At 43.0% G+C, this 26,064-nt stretch overlaps 1 protein-coding gene and 1 long non-coding RNA gene across 5 annotated transcripts in view; one reads left to right on the forward strand and one right to left on the reverse strand.

Annotated features, from left to right (window-relative positions):
• LOC132395309 (uncharacterized) overlaps window positions 1-24,826 on the reverse strand; it is a 34,168-nt gene extending 9,342 nt beyond the window's left edge. Inside the window, exons 1-2 of the long non-coding RNA XR_009512560.1 lie at window positions 18,933-24,826; window positions 2,582-2,624 (exon numbers count right to left, since the gene is read on the reverse strand). This is a non-coding gene — a long non-coding RNA (uncharacterized LOC132395309). The remainder of the gene's footprint in view (window positions 1-2,581; window positions 2,625-18,932) is intronic.
• The window catches only part of ctdspla (CTD (carboxy-terminal domain, RNA polymerase II, polypeptide A) small phosphatase-like a), a 243,551-nt gene extending 217,753 nt beyond the window's left edge, over window positions 1-25,798 (forward strand). For all 4 annotated transcript variants that reach the window (XM_059971713.1, XM_059971714.1, XM_059971715.1 and 1 more), the window contains 3 exons: window positions 4,734-4,826; window positions 10,938-11,123; window positions 24,840-25,798. In XM_059971713.1, coding sequence (XP_059827696.1) covers window positions 4,734-4,826; window positions 10,938-11,123; window positions 24,840-24,965 — 405 coding nt within the window. In that variant the 3' untranslated portion in view covers window positions 24,966-25,798. The remainder of the gene's footprint in view (window positions 1-4,733; window positions 4,827-10,937; window positions 11,124-24,839) is intronic.
• Window positions 25,799-26,064: the final 266 nt, after the last annotated feature.

Genomic DNA, 26,064 nt, shown 5'->3' on the forward strand with positions numbered 1-26,064 from the left:
TGAGAATCGTCAAAGTCGTGTGTTGTTATCTGTACAAGTAGGTGTAGGCACAAGCAGAATGAAATCTTATTGTAGCATTACAGACATGGTGTCAAGTAGCATTGACAAGGAAAGCAAATAAAGCATAAATTTGCTCAGAACAGTGTATTGGGGATGGCATAGCACAGTAGTTCAGCAGTTAGTGTAATGCAATTACAGTTCCAGTGACTCAAGTTCAGTTTTGTTACCGGAAAGAATTTGTGCGTTCTTCCTGTGAATGTGTGGGTTTCCTCTGGGTGCTCTGGTTTCCTCTCACATTCCAAAGACGTGCCTGTTAGTAAGTTAATTGTTCACATGGGTGTAATTGGGCAGTGTGGGTTTGTGGGACCAGAAGGGCCTGTATATATGCTGTATCTAAATAAAAATAAGGAATCTTCAGCACAATGTGATCATAGTGTTGCTGAGCTACAGTGATCAGGATTGTAGAACCGTGGTTGAAGGGAATTAGCTGTTCCTGGTGTTAGGACTTCAGGCTTCTGTTACCCCCCTGCCCAATGGTAGCTGTGAGAAGATGGCACATGATGGATGCTGGGATTTTTGTCAGGTTTTTGTGTTGTAGTCCGATAACAGATCACCACACAGTCTTGTATTTTTATGCCAAACATAAAAAATCAAAACGATGTCAACAGGCTGTTTACAGCATCAGCCACATATCATCTTGTCCCTTATGTGAGTGAGCTAAAGCAGGCAGAAACACGTGGGGCATGTAACACATAAAACAAACTAGTTCATCCTTAGCGGATGTGTTACTCAGCAAGAAGTGGTTCCTCAAGAAGCAGCGTCTATCATTAAGGACTTCAACCAAGACATGGCCTCTTCTCATTGCTACCATCTGTGAAGAGATACATGAGCCAGAAGGCACAGGCTCAATGTTTTAGAAACAGCTTTTTCCCCTCTGCTGTCAGATTTCTGAATGGTCCATGAACACTACCTTTCTATTTTTGCTCTTTTGCACTATTTAATTTTACACGCACACACACACAGCACAGCACAGCACCCCACCCCACCCCACCCTTATCCACGAATTCCGCATGCCCAAATTCAACCAACTGCAAATTGTGAAAACCCGGAAGTACTCTTCCAGCACTTGTTGTTCGAGCATGTACAGACTTTTTCTTTGTCATTATTCGCTAAACAATGCAGTATAACAACTATTTTACGTAGCATTAGGTATTATAAGTAATCTAGAGATGATTTAAAATATATGGGAGGATGTGCGTGTGTTATCGTGGATCGGGATCGAAAAAAATCAGAAGTTCTCTTACTAATTAAGTTGGAACAGGTACATCCGGTATTACTTAGCGTCAGTTAGTCAAACGTTTGTCTGAGTATATAGTGTATATTTTACCTTTCTATGCATATAAAACACTTAAGAGTGTATGTTTCAGCGCTGGCCTCAAGAATGGAAGTTTCCGAGTTCGATCTAGTGACAGATCGCTATTGAGTGCGCTCTCCACCGTGTTGCTTAGTAATAATTTTAGTTTTCATCGGGGCACACCCTTTCTCACTTTATCCTTTAAAATTGTTCCCATCATTGACTGATGCTAACACTTTTCCAATGACCAATGGCGTTTCACCTCTTTCCGATCGCTTCATTATTTCCACTATATTTTCAATCGTTATCGTTATTATATTATTTTCGTGAACAGAAACACTGCGGATTCAGACCTCTGCCGCTGGGCCCTAATGTCCACCGCACTGAGACAGGTTAAATAAGGTCTGGGGTTCCACTGGGCCCGAAGGTCCACGGCACTGAGACAGGTTAAATAAGGTCTGGGGTTCCGCTGGGCCCTAAGGTCCACGGCACTGAGACAGGTTAAATAAGGTCTGGGGTTCCGCTGGGCCCTAAGGTTCACGGCACTGAGACAGGTTAAATAAGGTCTGGGGTTCCGCTGGGCCCTAAGGTCCACCGTATTGAGACAGGTTGAATAAGGGACATGAACATCTGCGAATTTTGGTATCCGCAAGGGGTCCCGGAACCAATTGCTCGTGGATAAGGAGGGCCGACTCTGTGTGTGTGTGTGTTTAAATAAAGTAGTAGTATATTTCTGTGTATCTGCAATCACTACATTGTGAGGACTGTGCAAAGTGATATAGTCTCAACGCCATGCCCACTGCATTGTTTGCAAAATGAAAGGAATGGTGCATCCTGAATAGCAAGGCATGCGGAAGGTACATGAATGGGCAGTCCGTGAAGGCGCTGAGACACTGCAGGGACTGTTATTTGTTCAATATCAGGCATTGATTTTCAAAAGTTGTGGAGTAAGATTTATCAAATTGTCTTTTGTAGCTTTATACAACATCACTTGAAGTTGTACCCAGTTTAATCACCACACATGTTTAGGTGTTTTCATTGAATTTATTCACAGATCTACAAACTTTGTTTTAAAGCTTTGAGTTTAGCAGTTGTTTATTGCAAAAACACATCTGGTTTCAGTGGAGGAGCAACGAATGTTGTTGACAGGCAAATGAATCCCTTTATATCTTGTATATCTAACCTTCATTCAGGAAGGAATCAGTTGAACAGAAGAAGATGCTTTACCTGTTTCCCATCCACTTCCAGTTGATGATATTTACTGCTGACCCTGTGGGAAAAGGAGCAATGTCACACAAGCCTTGTATATAAAGAGGCCATTCAGCTTGATGCTGACAGGTCCATCTGAACACCCTGTGTCAGCATTGTAAAAGAGAGCGAACTGCTGTCATAGAGCACTACAACAGCAACACAGGCCCTTCAGCCCATCTAGTACATGCTGAACTATTATTTTGCCTAGCTCCACTGACTTGCACTTGGATCATAGACCTCCATTTCCCTCTAGTCCATGTACCAATCCATATTTCTCTTAAATGTTGCAATTAACCCACATCCACCACTTCTACAGCCAGCTCGTTCCACACTCTCAGCACCCTCTGAGTGAAGAAGTTGCCCGTCATGTTCTGCTTAAACATTTCACCTTTCACTCTTAATCTATCACCTCTACATCTAGACTCACCCAACTTCAATGGTAAAAATCCTCCTTTCATTTGCCCTATCTATACAACTCATAATTTTGTACATCTCTATCGAATCTCCCCTAGTTCTTCTGTATTCCATGGAATAAAATCTCAACCTACTCAACTTTCTCCTGTAACTCAGGTCCTCAAGTCCTAGCAACATCTTTGTAAATGTTCTGTGTTGAAGTGCAAACCCATGTCAGTGCAGCAGGGATGGGGAACCTTGGTGAAGATTGTGACTGCTCACAGCAATGCTTTAGCCCAAATTCGGTAATTCCAGCTGCCCAGTAGCTTACCCGAAAATAAATCTGAAGGAGTCACCTAGCATACAACATAAACACAAGACGTTCTGCAGATGCTGGAAATACAGAGCAGCACACACACAATGCTGGTGGAACTTAGCAAGCAGCATCTTTAGGAATGAATAAACAATCAACATTAGGAAGGTCTTGATGAAGGGTCTCAGCCCAAAACGTCAATTGTTTATTCTTTTCCATAGATACTGCCTAAACTACTGAGTTCCTCCAGCATTTGCATGATTTAGGATTGTTTAATGTCATTTCCAGTATGCAAGTGTAAAAGAGATCCAATGAAGCACAAAAAGAAACGTAATGATAATAAAAACACACAGTAAATATTAATGCATACGATAGCTTACATACGTAGATGGATTATATGTCCATAAAGTGACACTGGGCACAAGAATGTCTGTACATAAGGTGACTGACAGGAAATGAAGTAGTGGTGGTTGGGGGTGTGGAGGGGTGGGTTAGTGGGTGGAGGTGTGATCAGCCTTACTGCTTGGGGAGAGTAACTGTTTTTGAGTCTGGTGATCCTGATGTGGATGCTACCTGGCCTCCACCCTAATGGGAGTGGGACCAGTGGTCCATGAGAAGGATGGGTGCCACCCTTCATGATGTTACTGGCCCTTTTCTGGCACCTTCCTGTCCTTAATGGTGGGTAGGCTGGTCTCGGTGATGTGTTGAGCAGTTTTACCCGTTGTAATGCTTTCCTGTCCGCTGCAGTGCAGTTTCCTAACCATGGTATGGAAACTGTTGCTAACATACAACATTTTGATCTATTTTAAACTGATGGGTCAGCTGGCAAGAAAGCACGGTGTTATGTTACTACTTTTCAGATAAATGGACAACTGAACTGGAGTTAGCTTGTTTAAGTCCTTGACCTTGCCTGTTCCATGTATTCAATGGTTGAGTTTACTGTCATCTGCACAGGTGTAATGAAAAACATATTTGCAGCAGCATCACAGACACAGAGCATCAAATACCCAACATTCATAAGAAATACATACATTATTACAGAACTTTTATAAGAGAGAATACAATTAGAACCAAAAAGTTAATTTTAGTGCAATAGGTTCAAAGGTCAAGTTTAATGTCAGAGAAATGTATACAATATACATCCTGAAATGCTTTTTCTTAACAAAACATCCATAATGTTGCTAAACTGCTTTGCCGTTTGATTCAGGAATTGAGTGGCTGAAGGGAAATAACTATACCTAAATCTCCTGTTGTGGGGCTTCAGGTTTCTGTACCTACCACCCAATGGCAGCTGCAAGGAGATGGTATGACCTGGATGGTAGATGTTGTTTTCTTGAGGCAGTGCCTCCTGTAGATACTCCCATGGTGTGGAGAGGTGTGGCAGTGATGTATTGGTTTATGTGTTCTGGTTTATATTCACAGGTTTATGTGTTGAAAAGGCCGCATGTCGACCTATTCCTTCAAAAGATGGGGCAGCTCTTCGAATGTGTTCTCTTCACAGCCAGTCTAGCCAAGGTGAGGACGCAAGCAGCAACAATATCATGCCCCTCTGCATTTGTGTGAATCAGGAAACTAATAGATTGTTTAACATGTTCATGAATTTAAAAAGATATATTTCTGAAATTTGTTTGCTGATTTAACCTTTTTTTCCACTTTGTTTCTATTCTCCTTGTATGTGTGTGTGTTTTTTTCTCACTGTTGCGTGATGGCTATAGCACGGGTAAGTTCTTCCCCATCCATGGCAATGCCATTACTAGGGTCCTTGGCTTTGCCTGTGTGGCCTTTTCAAGAGCCTTGTGTGTTGCCATGGCTGCACTAAATTTGTGGGTGTCTTTTATTCCAGCAGCTCTGTAGTTAGATTTGCTAATCTCATCCCTCAGCTTAGAACTGCAGAGAGCGTAGGGAAATAGTTGTGTAACTACAAAGCTTGTGCAGTTAGCAAAGATAAATACTTGATTCTTCCCATCTTTTAAGTGTGTTCATGTGTCCAGAAATACCATTAATACATTAGGCTTGCTGCACAATGACTCCGGTCCTTCATCAGAGCAGCCGAACTGAGCTGTTCAATTGAAGCCCATTTCGTCCAGCCAGAAAGCAGCACTACACTACTGCGTATCAGTAGCCTGCATTTGGATTTCATCTCAAGCCAACTCCATGAGCAAGAGTTAGGAACTATCAACCATAATTCCAAAATGATTGCTTATAAGTCCATCGAGGCATTTGGAAGCAACTCAGCAGGTCAGGTAGCATCTACTGTGTGCAGAGGAATAAGCAGTCAACATCCTGGGCAGAAGTGTCCTGAAGAAGGGTCTCGACCCCAGAACATCAAGTCTTTATTCATCTCCAGAGATGATGCCTGATCTGCTGAGTTCCTTTGGCATTTTGTGTGTTGTTCAGCATTTTCAGCATCTGCAAGGATGCATTTGTTAAGGAATTTGAGAGAAACCATTTGGAACCTGATGTAATTGAGGTGAGTTTGGTGGAAGCATCTGAAGGGGAACTAATATTGGATCTGGGAGAATAATCCATCATAATAACATTTGTAGAGCACTTCTTATACAGATGATGTAGTTCAAAGTGCTTTACAGTGAAAAGTACTAAATTGAAAATAAAAATAAACATGAAAATAAAAGACAAGAAGCTGGTAGTTAAAGGCAAGGGTAAGTAAATAGGTGTTGAGCTGACGCTTAAAAGTGTCAACTGAGTGTTACATCCCTTATAGTTTTGGGTATCTGGACTTTAGTTCAGAAAAGCAGGTCTGTCAATTATCTTTTGAGGGTGGTTGTTTAAATCTAAGACACCAACGGATGAATACCTGAGAGCTCAAGCAGAATTATAAAACAAAAATCATTGTCCAGTCCCAGACCATTAAGAGCTTTAAAAGCAAGTAAAAGAACTTTAAATTCGATTCTAAATGATATTGGAACCCAATGCAGAGTAGCTAGGACAGGATTGTTATCCTCCCTCATCTTGGTGTTAACAGCAGCACTCTGAATGAGTTGTAGACTATCTAACAGAAGGAAATATTGACAGGAGATGGGTTGTGGATAGTCTGTAAACACCAACGCAGACTAGCTGGGCAGCTCTCTAAAAGATGTACCACCTTCATTTTCCCCTTGAGACCAAATTCATTTCCACAGCTGTTTCATTCATTGCCACTGTATGTTGGCTTTTTCCTGTCTGCTCCTCATACAGTTACAACCTTGGTTATGGCACACATCTTCAGGCTTGTCGCAGCTTTATATCGCCATTGTGTAAGCTTCCTTATCAACCTGTCATCCAGCGGAAGAAAAGGATGGAGAGAAGATCTAACATCAGCTTATTTTCTTCCACCATCAGATTTCTGGACGGGCATGAACCCATCAACACTACTTCACTATTTTTTTGGTTTATTTTTGCACTATTTTTTCTATATTATTAGAATTTGGATTATATTTTATATATTGTACTGTAATGCTGCTGCAAAACAACAAATTTCACGACATATGTCAGTGATAATAAACCTGATTCTGATTCTGCAGCAGCGCCCATGGGGTCATGTCATTTCCAGGAAGCAGGGAGGGAAACTGAACAGAGAACAAATGTGTAGCATTTTGCACTGTGAGCCAAACAAATAACCGTCCCACTAATTTTGTGATTTGAACACACAGATATTGAATTGGGTGCTTCATTGGGACCTACCACTAGGGGTCAATATAGGCTGAAATTCTGGCTAATGTCACTGGACCTATGGTTGCACTCACTGTCAAATCAGAGCTTCTACACACAGTCATAGGAGTACAGCACAAAAACAGGCCCTTTGGCCCACAAAGTCCATGCTATCCTTGCCCATCTACGTTAATTCCATTAGGCTGCATTAGAAACCATGTCCTTCTATGCCTGACCTATTTAAGTGTCTGTCTTCTAAGCAGGTCAGGCAGCATCTACAGTATGGAGATGAATAAACAGTTGATGTTTTGGGCTGATCCAGAACTCATCCTGATGACAGATCTCAGCACGAAATGTTGACTGTTCATTCCTGTCCATGACTTCTTGTGCGTGTGGTTCTGGATTTCCAGAATCTCTTGTGTTTATAGTTGTCTGTCTAAATGCTTCTTAAACATAGTAATTTTATCTACTACTTCATTGCAACACCTCCTCTAGCAGCAGGTTTCAGTATCAACATGTCTGTGTGTGTTGGAGAGGGAGGGTGGGAGTGGGATACCATCCCCAATTCAGGATGAAGATCTGCTCCTGCCTCAACATTTTTTACCTAGGCAACGCAAATATGTAAGTGAACTGATAACAGACAAAAGTGTTTGCGGATGTAACTAACATTTGCCACTTGGTTAATACAGGGAGGAGAAACCACCCCGTGAGAAGATTTAAATGGTCTAGCTATTTCAGCAAGAAGTAATACTATGAGACATTGGAACAGAATTCGGCCATTTGGTCCATCGAGTCTGTTTTACCATTCTATCATGGCTGATTTATTTTCCCTCTCAACTCCATTCTCCCCATCCCCTGTAATCTTCACCATCTTCACAAATCCAGAACCTATCAAACTGCGCTTTAAATATAGCCAGTGACTTGACCTCCACAGTCATCTTTGGCAATGAATTTTATGGATTCCCTACCCTCTGGTCCTAAATGAAATTTAATCCAGAGAATTGTGAGGTACTGTATGTGGGAATTTCCAGCAGAGAAGGGAAATATCTAGTTGCTGGGAAAGCTGAGACTGAATGATATAGAGCAACTGAATCCTGCTTAAAGATCAACAGATTCATAAAGAGAGCAGAAACACACAAGGGAATGGGAGAAGGAGTAGGTCACCTGGCAAATCGAACTTGCCAATATGCTCACAACTAATCTATGCGAGCCTCATCTCCTCTTCTGTGCCAGTTCCCTATAGCCCTCAATTCCTCAATTTTTTAAATATCTCCTCCTCAAATATTTGTTATTTATTTAGCGATACAACGTGAAATAAGCCTTTCCGGCCCATAGAGTCACGTCGCTCAGCAATCGACATGTTTATCCCTAGCCTAATCACAGGACAATTTACATCTTTGGACTGTGGGAGGAAACCAGAGCACCCGGAGGAAATACGCGCAGTCATGTGGAGAACGTACAGAGATTTCTTACAGAGGATGTCCAAATTGAATTACAAATTCCAGTGCTTTGAGCAGTAATAGTGTTGTGCTACCGTAGCACCCCATACGTTCATTCTGGTTAAATCTGGCCTCCAGCACCCTTGGGGTTGAAAAATGCTAGAGATTCACTACCTAATATTCAAGAAGATGTAGGCAGGACAGATGATTTATTTTTAATAGTTAAGGTATAGAACATAAGAGAGACATTACGCAACACTAGTTTGAACCACAGTGCCTTGTACAGTTGTAATTACCACTTGCATGAAAGATGTGACCACACTGCAGACAATGCAAAGATCTTTGAGGATGATTGTAGCTCGATTAAAGAGTGGATGTTTATTTTCTTTGCAGCTGAGACCACTCAGTTGTATAAGATTATGAGGACCCAGGTGGAGTGATAGGGGTGGCACAGTAACATAGTGATTACTGTGACGCTGTTACAGCATGGGGCGTTCTAGAGTATGGAGTTCAATTCTGGCACTATCTGTAAGGAAGTTTTACATTCTGCTCATGACTGCCTGGATTCCCTCCAGTGCTCTGGTTTCCTCCCACAGTCGTCCAAACAGCAAGTCCAAAGATGTCCTGGCTGTTTGAATTGATCATTGTAAATCGTTCTGTGATTAGGCTAGGGTTAAACAGGTGGGTTGCTGGATGCTGCAGCTTGTTAGGCCTGAAAGGGTCTGTTCCATGCAGTATCTCTAAATAATATAAAAAAAATAAATATATAGGACCCATTTCCCTTCAGGGTCTGAAGCCACATAGGGTGGTGGAGAGAATAGATAGAGAAGAGAAAACGAGGGTGTGGTAGATGTTAGAGACAGAAATTCTTATCGCATTTTGGCAGTCAGTATAGGCAGAGTGGCTGAGGGTCCTGATCCTGTGCAGTACATTTCCATGTTTTATGTACACCTGTAGAGCCATGAGGTATAGACGGACGGGGTCAGGCTGGGGAGCGCTTTTACAACCAGCATGGACGCAGTGGTCATATTTATTCTATGATTCCAGGAATATCTTGAGTGAGCCCACTCAAACCACAACCCATTCTTAGAAATGTTACCCACTCTTTGTTCCACTAGTGCCTGTGCCTTGAAGGAAGGCAGTGAAGAATGAGTGCAGAGAAATCAAAAAGCTCCATCAAATCGGATGACAGGTAGACAATGGGCTGGCTAACTGAACTCCTTGTGCTGCAGTACAGCTCATGGAAAAGAGAACATCGTGATATTAGAACATAGAACTCTACAGCACTGTATAGGCCCTTTGGTCAAACTTTTAACCTACTCGAAGATCAATCTAATCCTTCCCTCCTACACAGCCTTCAATTTTTATATTTAGTATGCGTCTGTCTAGGAGTTCCTTAAATCTCCTTAAAGTATCTGCCTGTATCACGCCCCTTGTCAGGGTGTTCCGCAAACCCATCACTCCCTGTGTAAAGAACAGTGACATTCTCCCCTATACTTTCCTCCAGTCGCTTTAAAATTATGCCTCTTCATATTAGCCATTGCCACCCTAGGAAGTAGACTCTGGATGCCCACTGCGTTTTATCATCTTGTACACTTCTATCAAGCCACTTCTCACGCTCCTTTTCTCTAGAGAAAAGAGCCCTAGCTCACTCAGCCTTTCCTCGTAGGACATGCTGTCTAGACCAGGCAACATCCTGGTAAATCTCATCTGCACCCTCTCAAAAGATTCCACGTCCATTGCTACTGGCCGTACTTTCTCGTATAACCTCGATGCTCATTGTGTTCTCCTTTTTGTTAGCCCAGTCAACAGGAGACTGCTTCACAAATGATTCAACTCACTTGCCAGTTTGATTTAACAGTTTACATTGAGTACCCAAGCAAAATAATATTTAGATTATCTGTTTTTAGATCAGTATAATGTCATAGAGAAGTACAGTACAGAAATAGGCCCTTTGGCCCATCTAGTCCATGCCAAAACCATTTAAACTGCCTACTCCCATCGACCTGCACTGGGACCATAACCCTTCATACTCCTACCATCCATGTACCTATCCAAACTTCTCTTAAACCTTGAAATCGAGCTCACATGCACCACTTGTGCTGGCAGCTCATTCCACACCCTCATGTTCCCTAAAACTTCTCACCCTTCACAAGCTTGCCAACAAATTGATCTAGTGATGACAGCAGGTCCTTCAAGCTTGCACTGTTACATAGTAAGCAAACATGATAGGCTGAATGGCCTCATGCTGCTGCTGTGTTTTATAGTGCATAACCTTCCATGTCACCCCAAGGCCTGTCCCTTGGATGCCCTTCTAGAGATCTTTCCATCTGAGCACTCACAGCGGCAGTTGCTTTTGTTAAGCTGGGAAAATATTGCCTTTGATAAAGCACGTGGTTTTTAGCAGAGCTGTTCTAGCTGTGAAAATGGGCTTCAGATGTTGGACTGCTGCTTTTGTATCGTAGTTTGGAAGTGCATCATGTTAGTCACTGAGCCATAACTCCTTTTTTTGCCTGCTCTTTCCCTCTTTCTCTCAAAGTATGCAGATCCTGTGGCCGACCTGCTGGACCGCTGGGGAGTTTTCAGGGCCAGGCTCTTCAGAGAATCCTGCGTTTTCCACCGGGGGAACTATGTCAAAGATCTCAGTCGGCTAGGGAGGGACTTGAGTAAAGTCATTATAGTGGATAATTCGCCGGCATCCTACATCTTCCATCCTGAAAATGCAGTGAGTATTCCCTTCTGACCGTGTCCACGTTGCTCCATTGATAATGCAGAGGTCCAAGTAAAACATGCCTGTCTTCCAACCATGTGATGCTCACACAAGGGTCTCCTACAGCGTGCAGATCCAAACCTCTGTCAGCATCTCTTCCACCTGTTGGTGCTGTCCTCCAGTGTTCGCTTCTCTGTGGCTGCACTTGCGTGGGGTGAGCTGCTGTGGGCTTGTTCTATGGAAACATGGCTGCAGGAGAACGTCCATGCTCCATCGATCTACAGGGCATGACACTCAAGGACTTGGGCTATATGTTTGTATGCCATTATAATTGAATGTGCTGTGTGTGACTGTTGGTACTGTGTTTTGCACCTTGACGCCAGAGGAACGCTGATTCATTCGGCTGTGTTCATGTACATGGTTGAATGGCAATTAAACTTGAACTTGAATCTTGATCTTCAGATGCTTTCTCACACCTGCTGACCAAATATTCTTTAGAATTGAGCCAGAATTCCATACTGGATCACTGGGTTGAGAAGCCTGTGTCTTCCCTATCTGGCACTTTCAGCTGCCCTTCTGTGGAGTCTGCCCTTGCCTGGTCAGTGTTGGTCTTGGCTCAGTGAGCAGCACTCTGTCCCGAGTCATTTCACTGGAAAATCCAGGCCGATGTAATGTAGTGCTACATGATTGCAGCAGCTTTGTAGGAGACATCGTTAAAGAGTTATAGTACTACAGGGCAGAAACAGGCCCCTCAGCCCATCTAATTCATGCCAAACTATTCTGATTAGTCCCATCGAGACAAACCTGAGAAATGTATTCTCAGATGAATTTAAAACGTCAGAGATTAGTTTTATGTGTCACATGTATATCAAAACATCCAGTGAAACGTGTCATTTTGAGTCAGCAAGGATTCTGGTGACAACATAGCACATACCCTAACTAACTCACTAACCCTAAGCCGTACACCTTTAGAATGTGGGAGGAAACCACACAGTCTTGGGGAGAGCATACGAACTCCTCACAGACAGTAGTGGGAACTGAACCCCGATCTTACAGCTGGAGATATAAAGCTAACTGTTGTTCTATTGTGGGTAAATTTGTGGTAGAATTTTTTGATATGAAGAAAGGAGTGGGATTTGGAGTTAGTATTGAAAGGATCAGTGATAATCTTGGCAAAATAGAGGAGCAGACATGAGAGGCCAAATGGACTCTTCCTCTTCTTTGCCTTTAGTAGTTCACTTGCTCATCAGACTAGACAGCGATTTTCACACAAGCTTAGAAACACCTTCAAAATGCAATGCCACAAGAAGGTGGCGTCCATCATTAAGGATTTCCGTCACTTAGTACATACCATCTTCTCATTGCTACCATCAGGAAGCAGGTACAGGAGCTAGAAGACACACTACCTCACTATTTTCTTGTTTTTTTTTGCACTAGTTGCATATTTAATTTAACTTGTGTTTCATATTATATTTTATAGTTTATTATTATCATTACATATTGCAATGTGCAAAGCAACAAATTTCATGATATGTGCCAGTGATATTAAACCCGATTTTGATTCTGAGTCACACAGTCTCCTTTTAATCACAGACAGCTGTATATTTTCTTATTGTATGTTTCCACATTCTGCTTTTGGAAGCCATGAGTAGCTTTTGGTCAAGTTCATTGGATTCTGATCAAAGTCTAGACTGCTATTTTTGCATGTATGGCTATTTTTAGTTTGCAAACTGTACATTACTGTTTAGCTAGCTACTTTGATCTGGCTTGTTTGAAGAACTGGCTGGTGCCACTCAATAGGTGCCACAGTTGCAATTATCACAATGAGAATTCAATTCCAGTGCTGTCTGTAAGGAGTTTGTATGTTCACCTTGTGACCACATGGGTTTCCTTCCGTTTATTAGGTTAATTGACCATTGTAAAATGCCCTGTGATTGGGCTAGTGTTAAATAAGTGGGTTGCTGGGCAGTGCAGCTGTAAGGGCCAAAAAGGCCTGTTCCGCACTGTATCGCTAAATAAATAAATAACATTTGTCCTTGCTGATATTTGGTCAGTTGGTTACTGAAAGATCTTAGAATTCCACAGATCCAACACGCTGTGTCTAAAGAAATTCCCCTCACCTCTGTTCTAAAGAGAGGTACTTCTATTCTGAAACTGTGCCCAGTTCCTCTACCTGAAGTATCTTCTCCATTGCCTCTGTTTTGGCCTTGGAAAGTGGGGAGGAGTCGCACAGTACTGACCTCCCTGGCTTTGCTGGTTATGAAGCTGGATCTGTCATTCCCTTTGACTTCCTTGGCACTTCTGTTACAGGTCATAGACCACTACAGCACAGAACAGGCCCTTTAGTCCATCTAGTCCTTGCTAAACTATGTTGCATAGTTGCATTGACCTGTCACCAGAGCATAGTCCTCCATGCTCCTCCTATTCATGGACCTATCTAAACTTCTCTTAAATGTTGAAATTGAATCCACATCCACCGCTTCTGCTGGCAGCTCATTCCCCACTCTCACCACTCTCTGAGTGAATAAGTCCCTCTTTATGTTCCCCTTCACCATGAACTCTGGTCGCAGTCTCTGGGGGAAAGCCTGCTTGCATTCACCGCATCCAAACCCCTTGTGTTGATGCTTTGCATCATGCTTGAGTGCTTGGTGGGGTGGGGGGGGGGGGGCGCCGATGCTGTTTTTGCTGGTGAGGTGGAGGGGCCATTGCCTACCTGTTGCTTGTGCATGGGAGGAGGGAGTTGGGGGGAGGCTTTGGGGTTCTGACATTTAAATGTCATTCATTCTTTGGGGCACTCCTCTCTTTTCATGGAAGTTAGTGAGGAAAAAAAATTTCAAGATGTATATTGTATACATTTCTGACATTAAATGTACCTATTGAACTTTGTATACCTCTGTCAAATCTCCCGTCATTCCCCTATGCTCCAGAGAATAAAGTCCTAGCCTGTCCAAACGTCTCAGGTCCTGAAGTCCTTGCAAGATTCTTGTAGATCTTCTCTTTACTCTTTCAATCTTATTGTTATCTTTCATGCTGGTAGGTAACCACAACTTGACACAGTTGCAGTTTTGTTATAGTCATACTAGTCACAGTGATCTGCGGGGGGTGGGGGTGAGGTGATACAGACCATAAGACGTAGGAGCAGAGCTAGGCCATTATTCCAATAGGTTCATGGCTGATTAACTGTTAGCAATTAAACATTAACTGTGCTGCTCATAAACAAGATCTGCAGATGGCTGCAAATCCAGAGCCACACACACAAAGTGCTGGAGGAACTCAGCAGGCCAGGCAGTGTCTATGGAAAAGAGTACAGTCAACATTTCAGGCTGAGACCTTTCATCAGGACTGGAGAAATAAAGATGAAGAATCGGGGTTAGCAGGTGGGGGAAAGGGAGGAAGAAATGCAAGCAGATGGTGAAACTGGGAAATTGGGGGGAGGGGTGAACTAAAGAGCTGGGAAGTTGATTGGTGAAAGAAAAATGGCTAGAGAAGAGGTGCCTGATAGGTGAGGACAAAAGAAGGACGTGGTCAGACCCCACTTGGAGTTCTGCGCTCAGTTCAGGTCACCCTACTACATGAAGGATGTGGAAACTATAGAAAGGGTGCAGAGGAGATTTACAAGGATGTTGCCTGGATTTGGGAGCATGACTTATGAAAATAGATTTAGTGAACTTGGCCTTTTCTCCGTGGAGCAACGGAGGATGAGAGGTGACCTTATAGAGGTGTATAAGATGATGAGAGGCATTGATCGTGTGGATAGTCAGAGGCTTTTTCCCAGGGCTGAAATGGTTGCCACGAGAGGACACAGGTTTAAGGTGCTGGGGAGTAGGTACAGATTTTTTTTACTCAGAGCGGCGAGTGCGTGGAATGGGCTGCCAGCAACGGTGGTGGAGTCGGATAGAATCGGGTCTCTTAAGAGTCTCTTAGGTAGATGGAGCTTAGAAACATAGAGGGCAATGGGTAACCCTAGTTAATTTCTAAAGTAAGTATATGTTCGGCACAGCATTGTGGGCCAAAGGGCCTGTATTGTGCTGTAGGTTTTCTGTTTCTAAAAGGGGAAGGAGCTCCAGAGGGAGGTGATGGACAGATAAAGAGATAAGGCGAGAGAGGGAAATTGGATTGATGAAGGGGTGGGGGGGGCATTACTGGAAGTTGGAGAAATTGATGTTCACGCCATCAGGTTGGAGGCTACCCAGATGGAATTTAAGGTGTTGCTCCTCCAACCTGAACATGGCCTCACCATGACAGCAGAGGAGGCCGTGGCCGTTTGGAATGGAAAGTGGAATTAAAATGGGTGGCCACTGGGAGTTCTTACCTTTTCTGGCAGATGGAGCATAGATGCTCAGTGAAGCAGTGTCCCAATCTACTGTGGTTCTCACTGATATACAGGAGATGTTTATTGTGTTTCTTCCTCCCCTTCCCCCCACCTCTAACTCTCATTCCTTATCTTTTTCTCTCCAGTCCTGATGAAGGGTCTCAGCCCGATACATCGACTAGACTCTTTTCCACAGATGCTGCCTGGCCTGCTGAATTCCTCCAGCATTTTGTGTGTGTTGTATTAATATGCCAGCTCAGTCTTCGGAGGTGGACAATGCTTTAACATATTTCTTTCTGTATAGAGTCATAAAGCAGTAGAGCACAGACACAGGCCCTTTGGCCCATCTAGTCCATGCTGACCATAGTGTTAGCCCCAGTTTCCTGCGTTTGACCCTTATCCCTCTAAGCTCTGCCCCTCCATGTACTTGTCCAAGTTATTCTTTAGTGATATTATTATACGTGCCACAACCAAAGTTCAAAGTAAATTTATTATCAGCGTATGTGTATGTCACCACATACAACCCTAAGATTCATTTTCTTGCAGGCATTCACAGTAGGACAAAAAAATACAATAGAATCAATGGAAAGTTACAAGCAAAGGCTGACAAGCAACCAATGTAGAAAGGGAGGCAATCTGTGCAAATACAAAATAATAAATAGATAGATAGATAGATAGATAGAAAGAAAGAAAGAAAGAAAGAACCGAGAACATGAGTGGTGGAGACCTTGAAAGTCAGTCCATAGGGAAACCCATATCACTCCAGGTTCTTTTAAAAATACGAACAGACTAGTGAAGTACCTAAAGCTGAGTGTGCGTGTGTGTACGTTGTCGCCTGAACCCCTAGTGCCCAGGTGGCACATGGGGCCACGTGTATACGGTGCCCAGGTAAAGTATTCACTCCCCTTGGAAGTTTTCATGTTTTACAATATTGAATCACAGTGGATTTAATTTGCTTTTTTGACACTGATCAACAGAAAAAGTCTTCAAAAATTAAATAGGTAGTGTAGTACAAAAAGAAGGGAAAATAGAAAAAATACCGAAGGAGTGTTCATGGGTTTATTGTCCATTCAGAAATCTGGTGACAGAGGGCAAGAAGCTGTTCCTGATTTGTTGAATGTATGTCTTCAGGCTCCTGTACCTCTTCCCTAATGGTAGTAATGAGAAGACGGCATAGGTGATGGGTCCTTAATGATTCATCTTTACCTCGGCTGATGTCTGTGCTGTTCACACATTCCTCCCTCTGAACTTGTGGCTTTCCTCTCACATGCTGGTTGGTTAATTGGCTACTAGATGGGAGGGTTATAGATGTGACTGTACTTACAGAGGGAAGACTACAGACCAGGCCTCAGACCAATGGTAGGGGAAATGCTAGAATATATAGGGAGAGATATAAGACCACGGAAATAAATAGGAGAGTTAATGATTTCAGGAATGAAAGGATTAATGTATGTAGAGCATTTGGTGGCTCTGGGCTTGTACTCACTGTGGTTTAGAAGATTGAGAGGAGGGGGAATCTCATTGAAACCTATTGAATATTGAAAGGCCTAGATAGAATGGATGCGGAGAGGATGTTTCCTATCATGAAGGAGTCTCGGACTGGCGGGTATAGTCTCAGAATAGAAGAATGTCCCTTTAAAACAAAGATGAGGAGGAATTTTTTTAGCCAGATGGTAAATCTGTAGAATTCATTGCCACAGATGGCTGTAGAGATAAAGTTATTAGGTATACTTAAAGAGGAGGTTGCTAAGTTCTTGATTAGTAAAGGCATGAAAGATTACAGAGAGTTAGCAGGAGAATAGAAACATAGAAAATAAGTGCAGGAGTAGGCCATTCGGCCCTTCGAGCCTGCACCGCCATTCAGTATGATCATGGCTGATCATCCAACTCAGAACCCTGTACCTGCTTTCTCTCCATACCCCTTGATCCCTTTAGCCACAAGGGCCATATCTAACTTCCTCTTAAATATAGCCAATGAACCGGCCTCAACTGTTTGCTGTGGCAGAGAATTCCACAGATTCGCCACTCTCTGTGTGAAGAAGTTTTTCCTCATCTCGGTCCTAAAAGGCTTCCCCTTTATCCTTAAACTGTGACCCCTCGTTCTTGACTTCCCCAACATTGGAAACAATTTTCCTGCATCTAGCCTGTCCAATCCCTTTAGAATTTTATACGTTTCAGTAAGATCTCCCCTCAATCTTCTAAATTCCAGTGAGTATAAGCCTAGTCGATCCAGTCTTTCTTCATATGAAAGTCCTGCCATCACAGACTGGATGGGCCACAGGGCCTAATTGTGCTCCTGTGTCTTAGGGTCTTAATGAGGATTTATTGCTAAATTGGTTTACTATTGTCACATGTGTTGAGATATAATGAAAAACTGATTTTTGTGCCCTCCAGGCAGTCATTTCATTACAACAGTGCTTTGAGGTGGTACATGGGAAAACAATGAGAGTGCAGAGTTACAGAGAAGGGGCAGTGCAGGCAGACAGTGAGGTGCAAGGCCATGGCAAAGTAGATTGTGAGGTCAAGAGTCCAGCTCATCATTCGAGGGAACTGTTTGGTAGTCTTACAACAACAGGATAGAAGCTGTCTTTGAGCCTGGGTATTTGCTTTCGAGCTTCTGTATCTTCTGCCCGATAAGATAGAGAAAGAGAGAGTCTGGGGTGAATGGGGTCTTTAATTATGTTGTCTGCTTTACTGGGGCACCGAGGTATAGAAGGCATTTATAGAGGGGAGACTGGTTTCTATGATGCACTGAGCTGAGTCCAGAACTGCTTCACTGAGCACCTACACTCCATCCACCAGAAGAAGCAGAGCCTCCTGGTGGCCATCCATTTCATTTCTACTTCCCACTCCCATTCCAACATGTCAGTCGATGGCCTCTAACCTGATAGCATGAACATCGATTTCTCGAACTTCTGGTAATTGCCCCAATGCTCTCTTCCCCCCCCCCCTTCACCATTCCCCATTTCCCTTTTTGTCTCTCACCTTTTCTGCCCATCATTTCCCTCTGGTGCTTCTCTTCCTTCCCCTTCTTCCATGTTCTTCTACCTTTTCCTATCAGATTCTCTCTGCTCCAGCCCTTTATCTCTTTCACCAATCAACTTCTCAGCTCTTTACTCTCCTGGTTTCACCTATCAATTACCACCTTGTACTTCTTCCTCCTCTTCCCCACCCCCACCACATGTCTTCTGACTTCTGATTTCTCAATCTTCTCTGACTTCTCAATCTTTTCTGTCTAGTTCTGATGAAAGGTCTCGGCCCAAAACATCACCTGTTTACACCTTTCCATAGATGCTGCCTGGTCTGCTGAGTTCCTCCAGCATTTTGTGTCTGAAACTTATTCTGCACCTCTTCATATCTTCTCAAAATGCATCACTTCACATTTATCTGAATTAAACTATGCAATTCCTGCACCCACATTTCCGACTTGTATATATCCTTTGACAACCTCCCTCACTATCCACAACACCAATTATTGCGTTGTCCAAATACTTATAGATCATTCCACTTACATTCATATCCAAATATATCACACACAGCAGTGGTTTCAGCACAGATCCTTTTTTCTAGTTATAGACTTCTAATCAGAATGAGATATCTCCACTAGTACACTCTTGTCTTCTATAGCCAAGTTAATTTTGAATCCAGTCTACCAAATAATCTTGTATCCCATGTGCCTTAATCCCAGCCTACCATGACGAATTTTGACAAATGTTTTACTAAAGTCCACATCCACTGCCCTGCCCTCATCAATCATTTCCATTACCCCCTGAAAAGCACCTCAAAAACTTATTTTTTCATAGGACAAGACCTCCCTGCACAAAGCCATGTTAAGTACTTCTAATAAGTTCATGCTTTTCCAGATGTGAGTAAATCAGCTGTCAGGTCTCTCAGTGGGAGAGCATTTTGGAGATAGTGATCACCATTCTATCTCCTTTACCATAGCATTGGAGAGTGATAGGAACAGACAAGTTAAGAAAGCATTAATTGGAGTAAGGGGAAATATGAAGCTATCAGGCAGGAACTTGGAAGCATAAATCAGGAACAGATTTTCTCAGGGAAGTGTATGGCAAAAATGTGGCAAATGTTGAGGGGATATTTGCGTGGAGTTCTGCATAAGTACGTTCCAGTGAGACGGAAAGGATGGTAGGGTACAGGAACTGTGGTGTACAAAGGCTGCTGTAAATCTAGTCAAAGAAAAGAAAAGCTTACAAAAGGTTCAAAAAAGATTATAAGGCTAGCAAGAAGGAGCTTAAGAATGAAATTAGGAGAGCTAGAAGGGGCCATGAGAAAGCCTTGATGAGCAAGATTAAGGAAAACCCCAAGTATGTGAAGAGCAAAAGGGTAAGATGTGAAAGAATAGGACCTATCAAATCTGATAGTGGAAAAGTGTGTATGGAACTGGAGGAGATAACAGAGGTGCTTAATGAATAAGTCCTGACGAAAGGTCTCGGCCTGAAACGTCGACAGCACTTCTCCCTATCAATGCTGCCTGGCCTGCTGTGTTCTACCAGCATTTTGTGTGTGTTATTGGTTAATGAATACTTTGTTCCAGTATTCACTACGGAAAAGGATCTTGCTATTTGTAGGGATGACTTTCAGCAGACTGGAAAGCTTGAGCATGTAGAGCATGTAAGAAAGAGAACGTGCAGGAACTTTTGGAAAGCATCAAGTTGGATAAGTCTCCGGGATTGGATGAGATGTACCCAAGGCTACTGTGGGAGGCAAGGGAGGAGATTGCTGAGCCTCTGGCAATGATCTTTGAATCATCAATGGGAATGGGAGAGGTTCCGGAGGGCTGCGGATGTTGTTCCCTTATTCAAGAAAGGGAGTAGAGATAGCCCAGGAAATTATAGACCAGTGAGTCTTACCTCAGTGTTTGGTAAGTTGATGGAGAAGATCCTGAGAGGCAGGATATGTGAACATTTGGAGAAGCATAATATGATTAGGAATAGTCAGCATGGCTTTGTCAAAGGCAGGTTATGCCTTAGAAGCCTGATTGAATTTTTTGAGGATGTGACTAAACACATTGAAGAAGGTAGAGCTGTAGATGTAGTGTATTTGGATTTCAGCAAGGCTAATTGAGAAAGCAAGGAGACATGGGATCCAAGAGTCCTTGCTTTGTGGATCCAGAATTGGCTTGCTCGCAGAAGACAAAGAGTGGTTGTAGATGGGTCATGTTCTGCATGGAGGCCGGTGACCAGTGGTGTACCTCAGGGATCTGTTCTGGGACCCCTTCTCTTAGTGATTTTTATAAATGACCTGGATGAGGAAGTGGAGGGATGGGTTAGTAAGTTTACTGATGACACAAAGGTTGGGGGTGTTATGGATAGTATGGAGGGCTGTCAGAGGTTACAGCAGGACATTGATAGGATGCAAAATTGGGCTGAGAAGTGGCAGATGGAGTTCAATCCAGATAAGTGTGAAGTGGTTCATTTTGGTAGGTCAAATATGATGGCAGAATACAGTATTTATGGTAAGACTTTTGGCAGTGTGGAGGATCAAGGGATCTTGGGGTCCAAGTCCATCAGACATTCAAAGCTGCTGCACAGGTTGACTGTGGTTAAGAAGGCATACCGTGCATTGGCCTTCATCAATTGTGGGATTGAGTTTAAGAGCTGAAAGGTAATGTTACAGCTATATAAGACATTGGTCAGACCCCACTTGAGGTACTGCACTCAGTTCTGGTCACCTCACTACAGGAAGGATGTGGAAACTATCGAAAGAGTGCAGAGGTGACTTACGAGGATGTTGCCTGGATTTGGGAGCATGCCTTATGAGAATAGGTTGATTGAACTTGGCCTTTTCTCCTTGGAGCGATGGAGGATGACAGGTGACCTGATAGAGGTGTATAAGATGATGAGAGGCATTGATCGTGTGGATAGTCAGAGGCTTTTTCCCAGGGCTGAAGTGGCTGGCACGAGAGGGCACAGTTTTAAGCTGCTTGGAAGTAGATACAGAGGAGATGTCGGGAAGTTTTTTACTCCGATAGTGGTGAATGCATGGAACAGGCTGCTGACAACGGTGGTGGAGGCGGAAACAATAGGGTCTTTTAGGAGACTCCTGGATAGGTACGTGGAGCTTAGAAAAATAGAGGGCTATGGTTAATCCGGGTAATTTCTAAAGTAAGTACATGTTCGGCACAGCATTGTAGGCCGAAGGGCTTGTATTTTGCTGTTGGTTTTCTATGTTTCTAAATCCTATACTTGAGAATATTCAATAGTTTTCACACTCTGATGTAAGGCTCACCAGCCTATCCTCTCACTCAGAGAGCTGTAAAGGCTTCATTCAAAACAAACATTGCTCGCTAGTCAAACATGGAGGGAATTAAGACATGTGAGTGCATTGCTGGTAAAATAAACCCTGGATCTTAATTCATGGTGTAGCACGGTAAAAAGGGCTGAATGACCTACTCCATATGGTGTAAATTAATCCTTTGTCCAGGAGGGTGTGGAGTCAAAGAGAAGTTGGTAGGCTTGGAGAGAGAGCAAGTTGCTGGTAGAGAGAAATAAAGTGATAGACATTGGGTCTGATGGGATGGTCCCTTGGGAGTGACATGGACAGAAAATGCTAGAGGAACTCAGCAAGTCAGGCAGCATCTATGGAGGCAAATAAATAATTGACATTTCAGGCCAAGACACTTCATCATGTCCTGATTTCCTTGTTGAAGATTCCCAGCATCTGCAGAATCTCTTGTGTTTAACATAAATTGACAGCCTCCTTTTCTCATATTTATACAGTGCTGTCCATTCCCTTGATCACAGTTAGGTCAGCAATGAGTGATATTTTGATTCCAACCACCCCATTAAATTCTTTAATCCCTTTTAGGTACAATAATTGGATCACCTCTGAATTTTCTACATTATTATCTTTTTATTCTAATTTAGTTTTTTGTGCTCCCTTCATCACATGCTGTCAAAAACCAGTATAACCTTCCAGATGAGCTCTAACCAGAGATTGATACATTCCAAGCATAACTTCCTTTCCTGGTATTTTCATTAAAAATACACAAAAAACATTATCAGCTTTCCTCCAGACTCCTGAAGGGAACTATCCCAGGTTTGAATGCTAGTCAGACATTTACAAGTATGGGAGTGCAAATAGAATTGCTCTGGTATATTACCAAGGAGTGCTGCCACAAGAAAGCAGCATCCAGCATCAAGGGCCCCCACCATTGAGGCCATGCTCTTCCTGCTATTACTCTCTTGTAGGAGGTACAGAAGCACTCTATCTCTCACCACCAGGTTCAGGAACAGTTACTACCCCTCAACCATCTAGCTCCTAAATCGGCATGAATAACTTCACTCACCTTAAATCTGAGCTGGTTCTACAACCTACCGATTCACTTTGAAGGCCTCTACACTTCATGTTCTCAGTATTTTACTACTTATTTTCACAATTTGTCATCTTTTGCATATTGGTTGTCAGTCTTTGTGTATCATCTTAATTATGTGCCGTGTCGTATGAAGTGGGCAATCACAGTCTTTCCATGACCATGATTGGTCTTGGCAAATTTTTCTACAGAAGTGGCTTGCTATTGCCTTCTTGGCAATGTCTTTACAAGACAGGTGATCCCTGCCATTATCAGTACTCTGACTGGTGTCAATGGTTGCATAACCAGGACTAATGGTAAGCACTTGCTGCTCATAATGGCAATTCTCCTGCTTCACGTGTCTGATCAGGGGCTTGGCAGGTTCTACACCTTGCTGAAGGGTGATCTGCAGGCGAGTGGAGGGAAGGAGCACCTTATACCTCCTCTGATAGAGAAGTATCTCCAGCCTGCCACCCTGTGTTTATGTATAGCCTTTCATAAATTGTATTTCTTTATTTTTCTGTGAATGCCTGCAAGAATATGAATCTGAGGGTGATATATAGTAGCATAAATGTACTGAGGGGAGACCTGATGGTATTGGTGCAACTATCAGAAGCATAGGTAAGTTAAGCAGTCAGGTTCTTTTGTCTCAAGGAAGAAATGTCAAAAATTAGAAGACGTGCATTTAAGGTGAGAGGGGAAAGGTTAAAGATGTGCAAAGCAAGATTTTTTTTAAAAAGAGTGGTAAATGCTTGGAATGTGCTGCTGAGGAAAGGGGGTGAAAATAGATATGACAGTGGAATTTAGGTAGTCAGGTGAAAATGTGGGTGCCTGGAACGATCTATTGGGGGTGGTAATGGAAACATAGAAAATAGGTGCAGGAGTAGGCCATTCAGCCCTTCGAGCTGCACCGCCGTTTAGTATGATCGGCTGATCATCCAACTCAGAACCCTGTACCTGCTTTCTCTCCATACCCCCTGATCCCTTTAGCCACAAGGGTCATATCTAACTTCCTCTTAAATATAGCCAATGAACCGACCTCAACTGTTTCCTGTGGCAGAGAATTCCACAGATTCACCACTCTCTGTGTGAAGAAGTTTCTCCTCATCGGAAGCAGATGCATTAGTGTTGTGTAAAAGGCTGTTAGACCAATAAATGAAGAGATATTGATCATGTGCAGACAGAAAAGCTTTAGTTGATCATGTTTGGAGCAGATACTGTGAGCCACAGGGCCTGTTCCCATACACTATTAAGTTTTGATGTTTCCCCTAATACACATGGGCTACAACCCTTCTAGAGGGTGGACCTTTACCCCTTCAGGGATCCATGTCCCAGTATTGACTATTGCTATTGTCACCAAAGACTCTACAGATGCACCAAGAAGAGAATTCTCACTGGTTGCGTCACCATCTGGTATGGGTGGACCACTGCACAGGATCGGAAAAGGCTGTAGAATCACCCAGCTCCATCACGGGCTCTAGCTTCCCCATTATTAAGGACATCTTCAAAAGGCAATGTCTCAAAAAGGCAGCATCCATCGTTAAGGACCCTATCACCCAGGACATGGCCTCTTGTCATTGCCACCATCAGAGGAAGTACAGGAGCCTGAAGACACATACACAACAATTCAGAAACAGCTTTTCCCCTGTGACATCAGATTTCTGAGCAGACAGTGAGCTCTCCTTTTGCACTACGTATTTATATTTTAAATACTTTTTATTGGGGCAACTCGTAGTATTTATGTGTTGTGAAGCAACACGTATGTCAAAAACCTGATTCTGAATGTGTAAATGGTAGGGCTTTTTCAGGGGCGAGGAAGTTAGTTGATGCAGTCAGGTTCCTCAGTAGCACAGTGGTTAGTGCAACATTATTACAGGTGGGGGCGAAGGAGTTCAGAGTTCAGTTCTGACACCATCTGCAAGAAGTTTGTACGTCCTTCCCATGACCATGTGGGTCTGGGTGCTCCCACAGTCCAAAGTAGGTTAATTGGTCATTGCAAATCGTCTTGTGATTAGGCTAGGGTTAAATAGATGGGTTGCTGGATGGCCTATTCCATGCTGTATCTCTAAATAAAAATAAATTTTAAAGTGCTTTTCCTCTTCTGCAGGTGCCTGTGCAGTCCTGGTTCGATGACATGTCGGACACAGAGTTGTATGATCTGATTCCATTCTTTGAAGGACTGAGCAAAGAGGAAGATGTTTACACTATGCTGCAGAACCTCCGTGGCAGGTAGCGACCGAGCTCCAGGCATGTCCTCGTGGCAAATTCTTTGCATTGATCTTGGCCCAATTTTTTTTTAAATTTCCATCCCACCCACAGCCTCCCTCCCCCCAACCCCCTTCAGCGTTCTGATTTTTTTTTTTGTAATAAGGAAGTTTCCTTCAGTCCCCCACCCACCCAATGCCTTGCTTGGATCAGAACTGCATCTTGTGGAGTAGGAGTGGGAAATATCTCCAAATGGGAAGCACTTCAGCGTTAGCTGCCGTGAGCTTACCACGGACATGGTGATTGGTGACTGTCCAGCCTCTCGAAGCCTGACGTCAGGAAGTCAAACATAACCAGACTTTTAAAAGGAAACAACTATCACTTTAAAAAAACACACACATACACATGCCACGTTGGAAAACAAGGAGAAGAAAGAATCTACTGCAGACTGCAGTTGGAATATAAACCCTCTCCTTCTCTCCGCCTACCAAAAACAAGTATTCGGGCAGTTCTGTGATATTTTTTAAAGTTTTATTTGCTCTTCGGTTTCTTTTCACAGATATTGCTATGCAGACAGTCGTACTGATCTACAGTAGCTGACCTTACTCTGTGACCTATTTTGCAGAATGAAGTGCCTTTTTGAAAAACAAAAATTGATAATTTTAGACGAGAAAGAAAAGCAAACTTAATTTTTTTGTACTCCGCATATTCCAGAGATCTTTTATCTTTTAATGACTGTATGTTTTAAAACGAGAGAGAAAAAAACACCTTAGTCTTTATGAGCACTGTTATTTATGCTGAACACATTGAATTATAAGTGCTGGGTACAAGATTGCAGAGCCATTAAACTTTTAAATTTTACATCAATTGGCTTAACAATAGTTCATGGCACCAAATTATAATATTTTTAACTGCTATTTTAAATAGGGGACGGTATAAGATTACCTTGTGGGCAGCCATTGCAGTATAACTTGATAAGGGGAAACAGGAGTCTAGACAAGTGTCACTGGTAATTTGGGAAATGTCACTGTCCTGCCATTGGACAGGCCGGGTGCTTTTCCTCCGACCACCCACCCCCCTCACCTCCATATGACTGCTTTCTGAGCAGTCACGACTGTGGCCAGGCT

Source organism: Hypanus sabinus, chromosome 6 (assembly GCF_030144855.1).
Source record: "Hypanus sabinus isolate sHypSab1 chromosome 6, sHypSab1.hap1, whole genome shotgun sequence".
Taxonomy (NCBI): domain Eukaryota; kingdom Metazoa; phylum Chordata; class Chondrichthyes; order Myliobatiformes; family Dasyatidae; genus Hypanus; species Hypanus sabinus.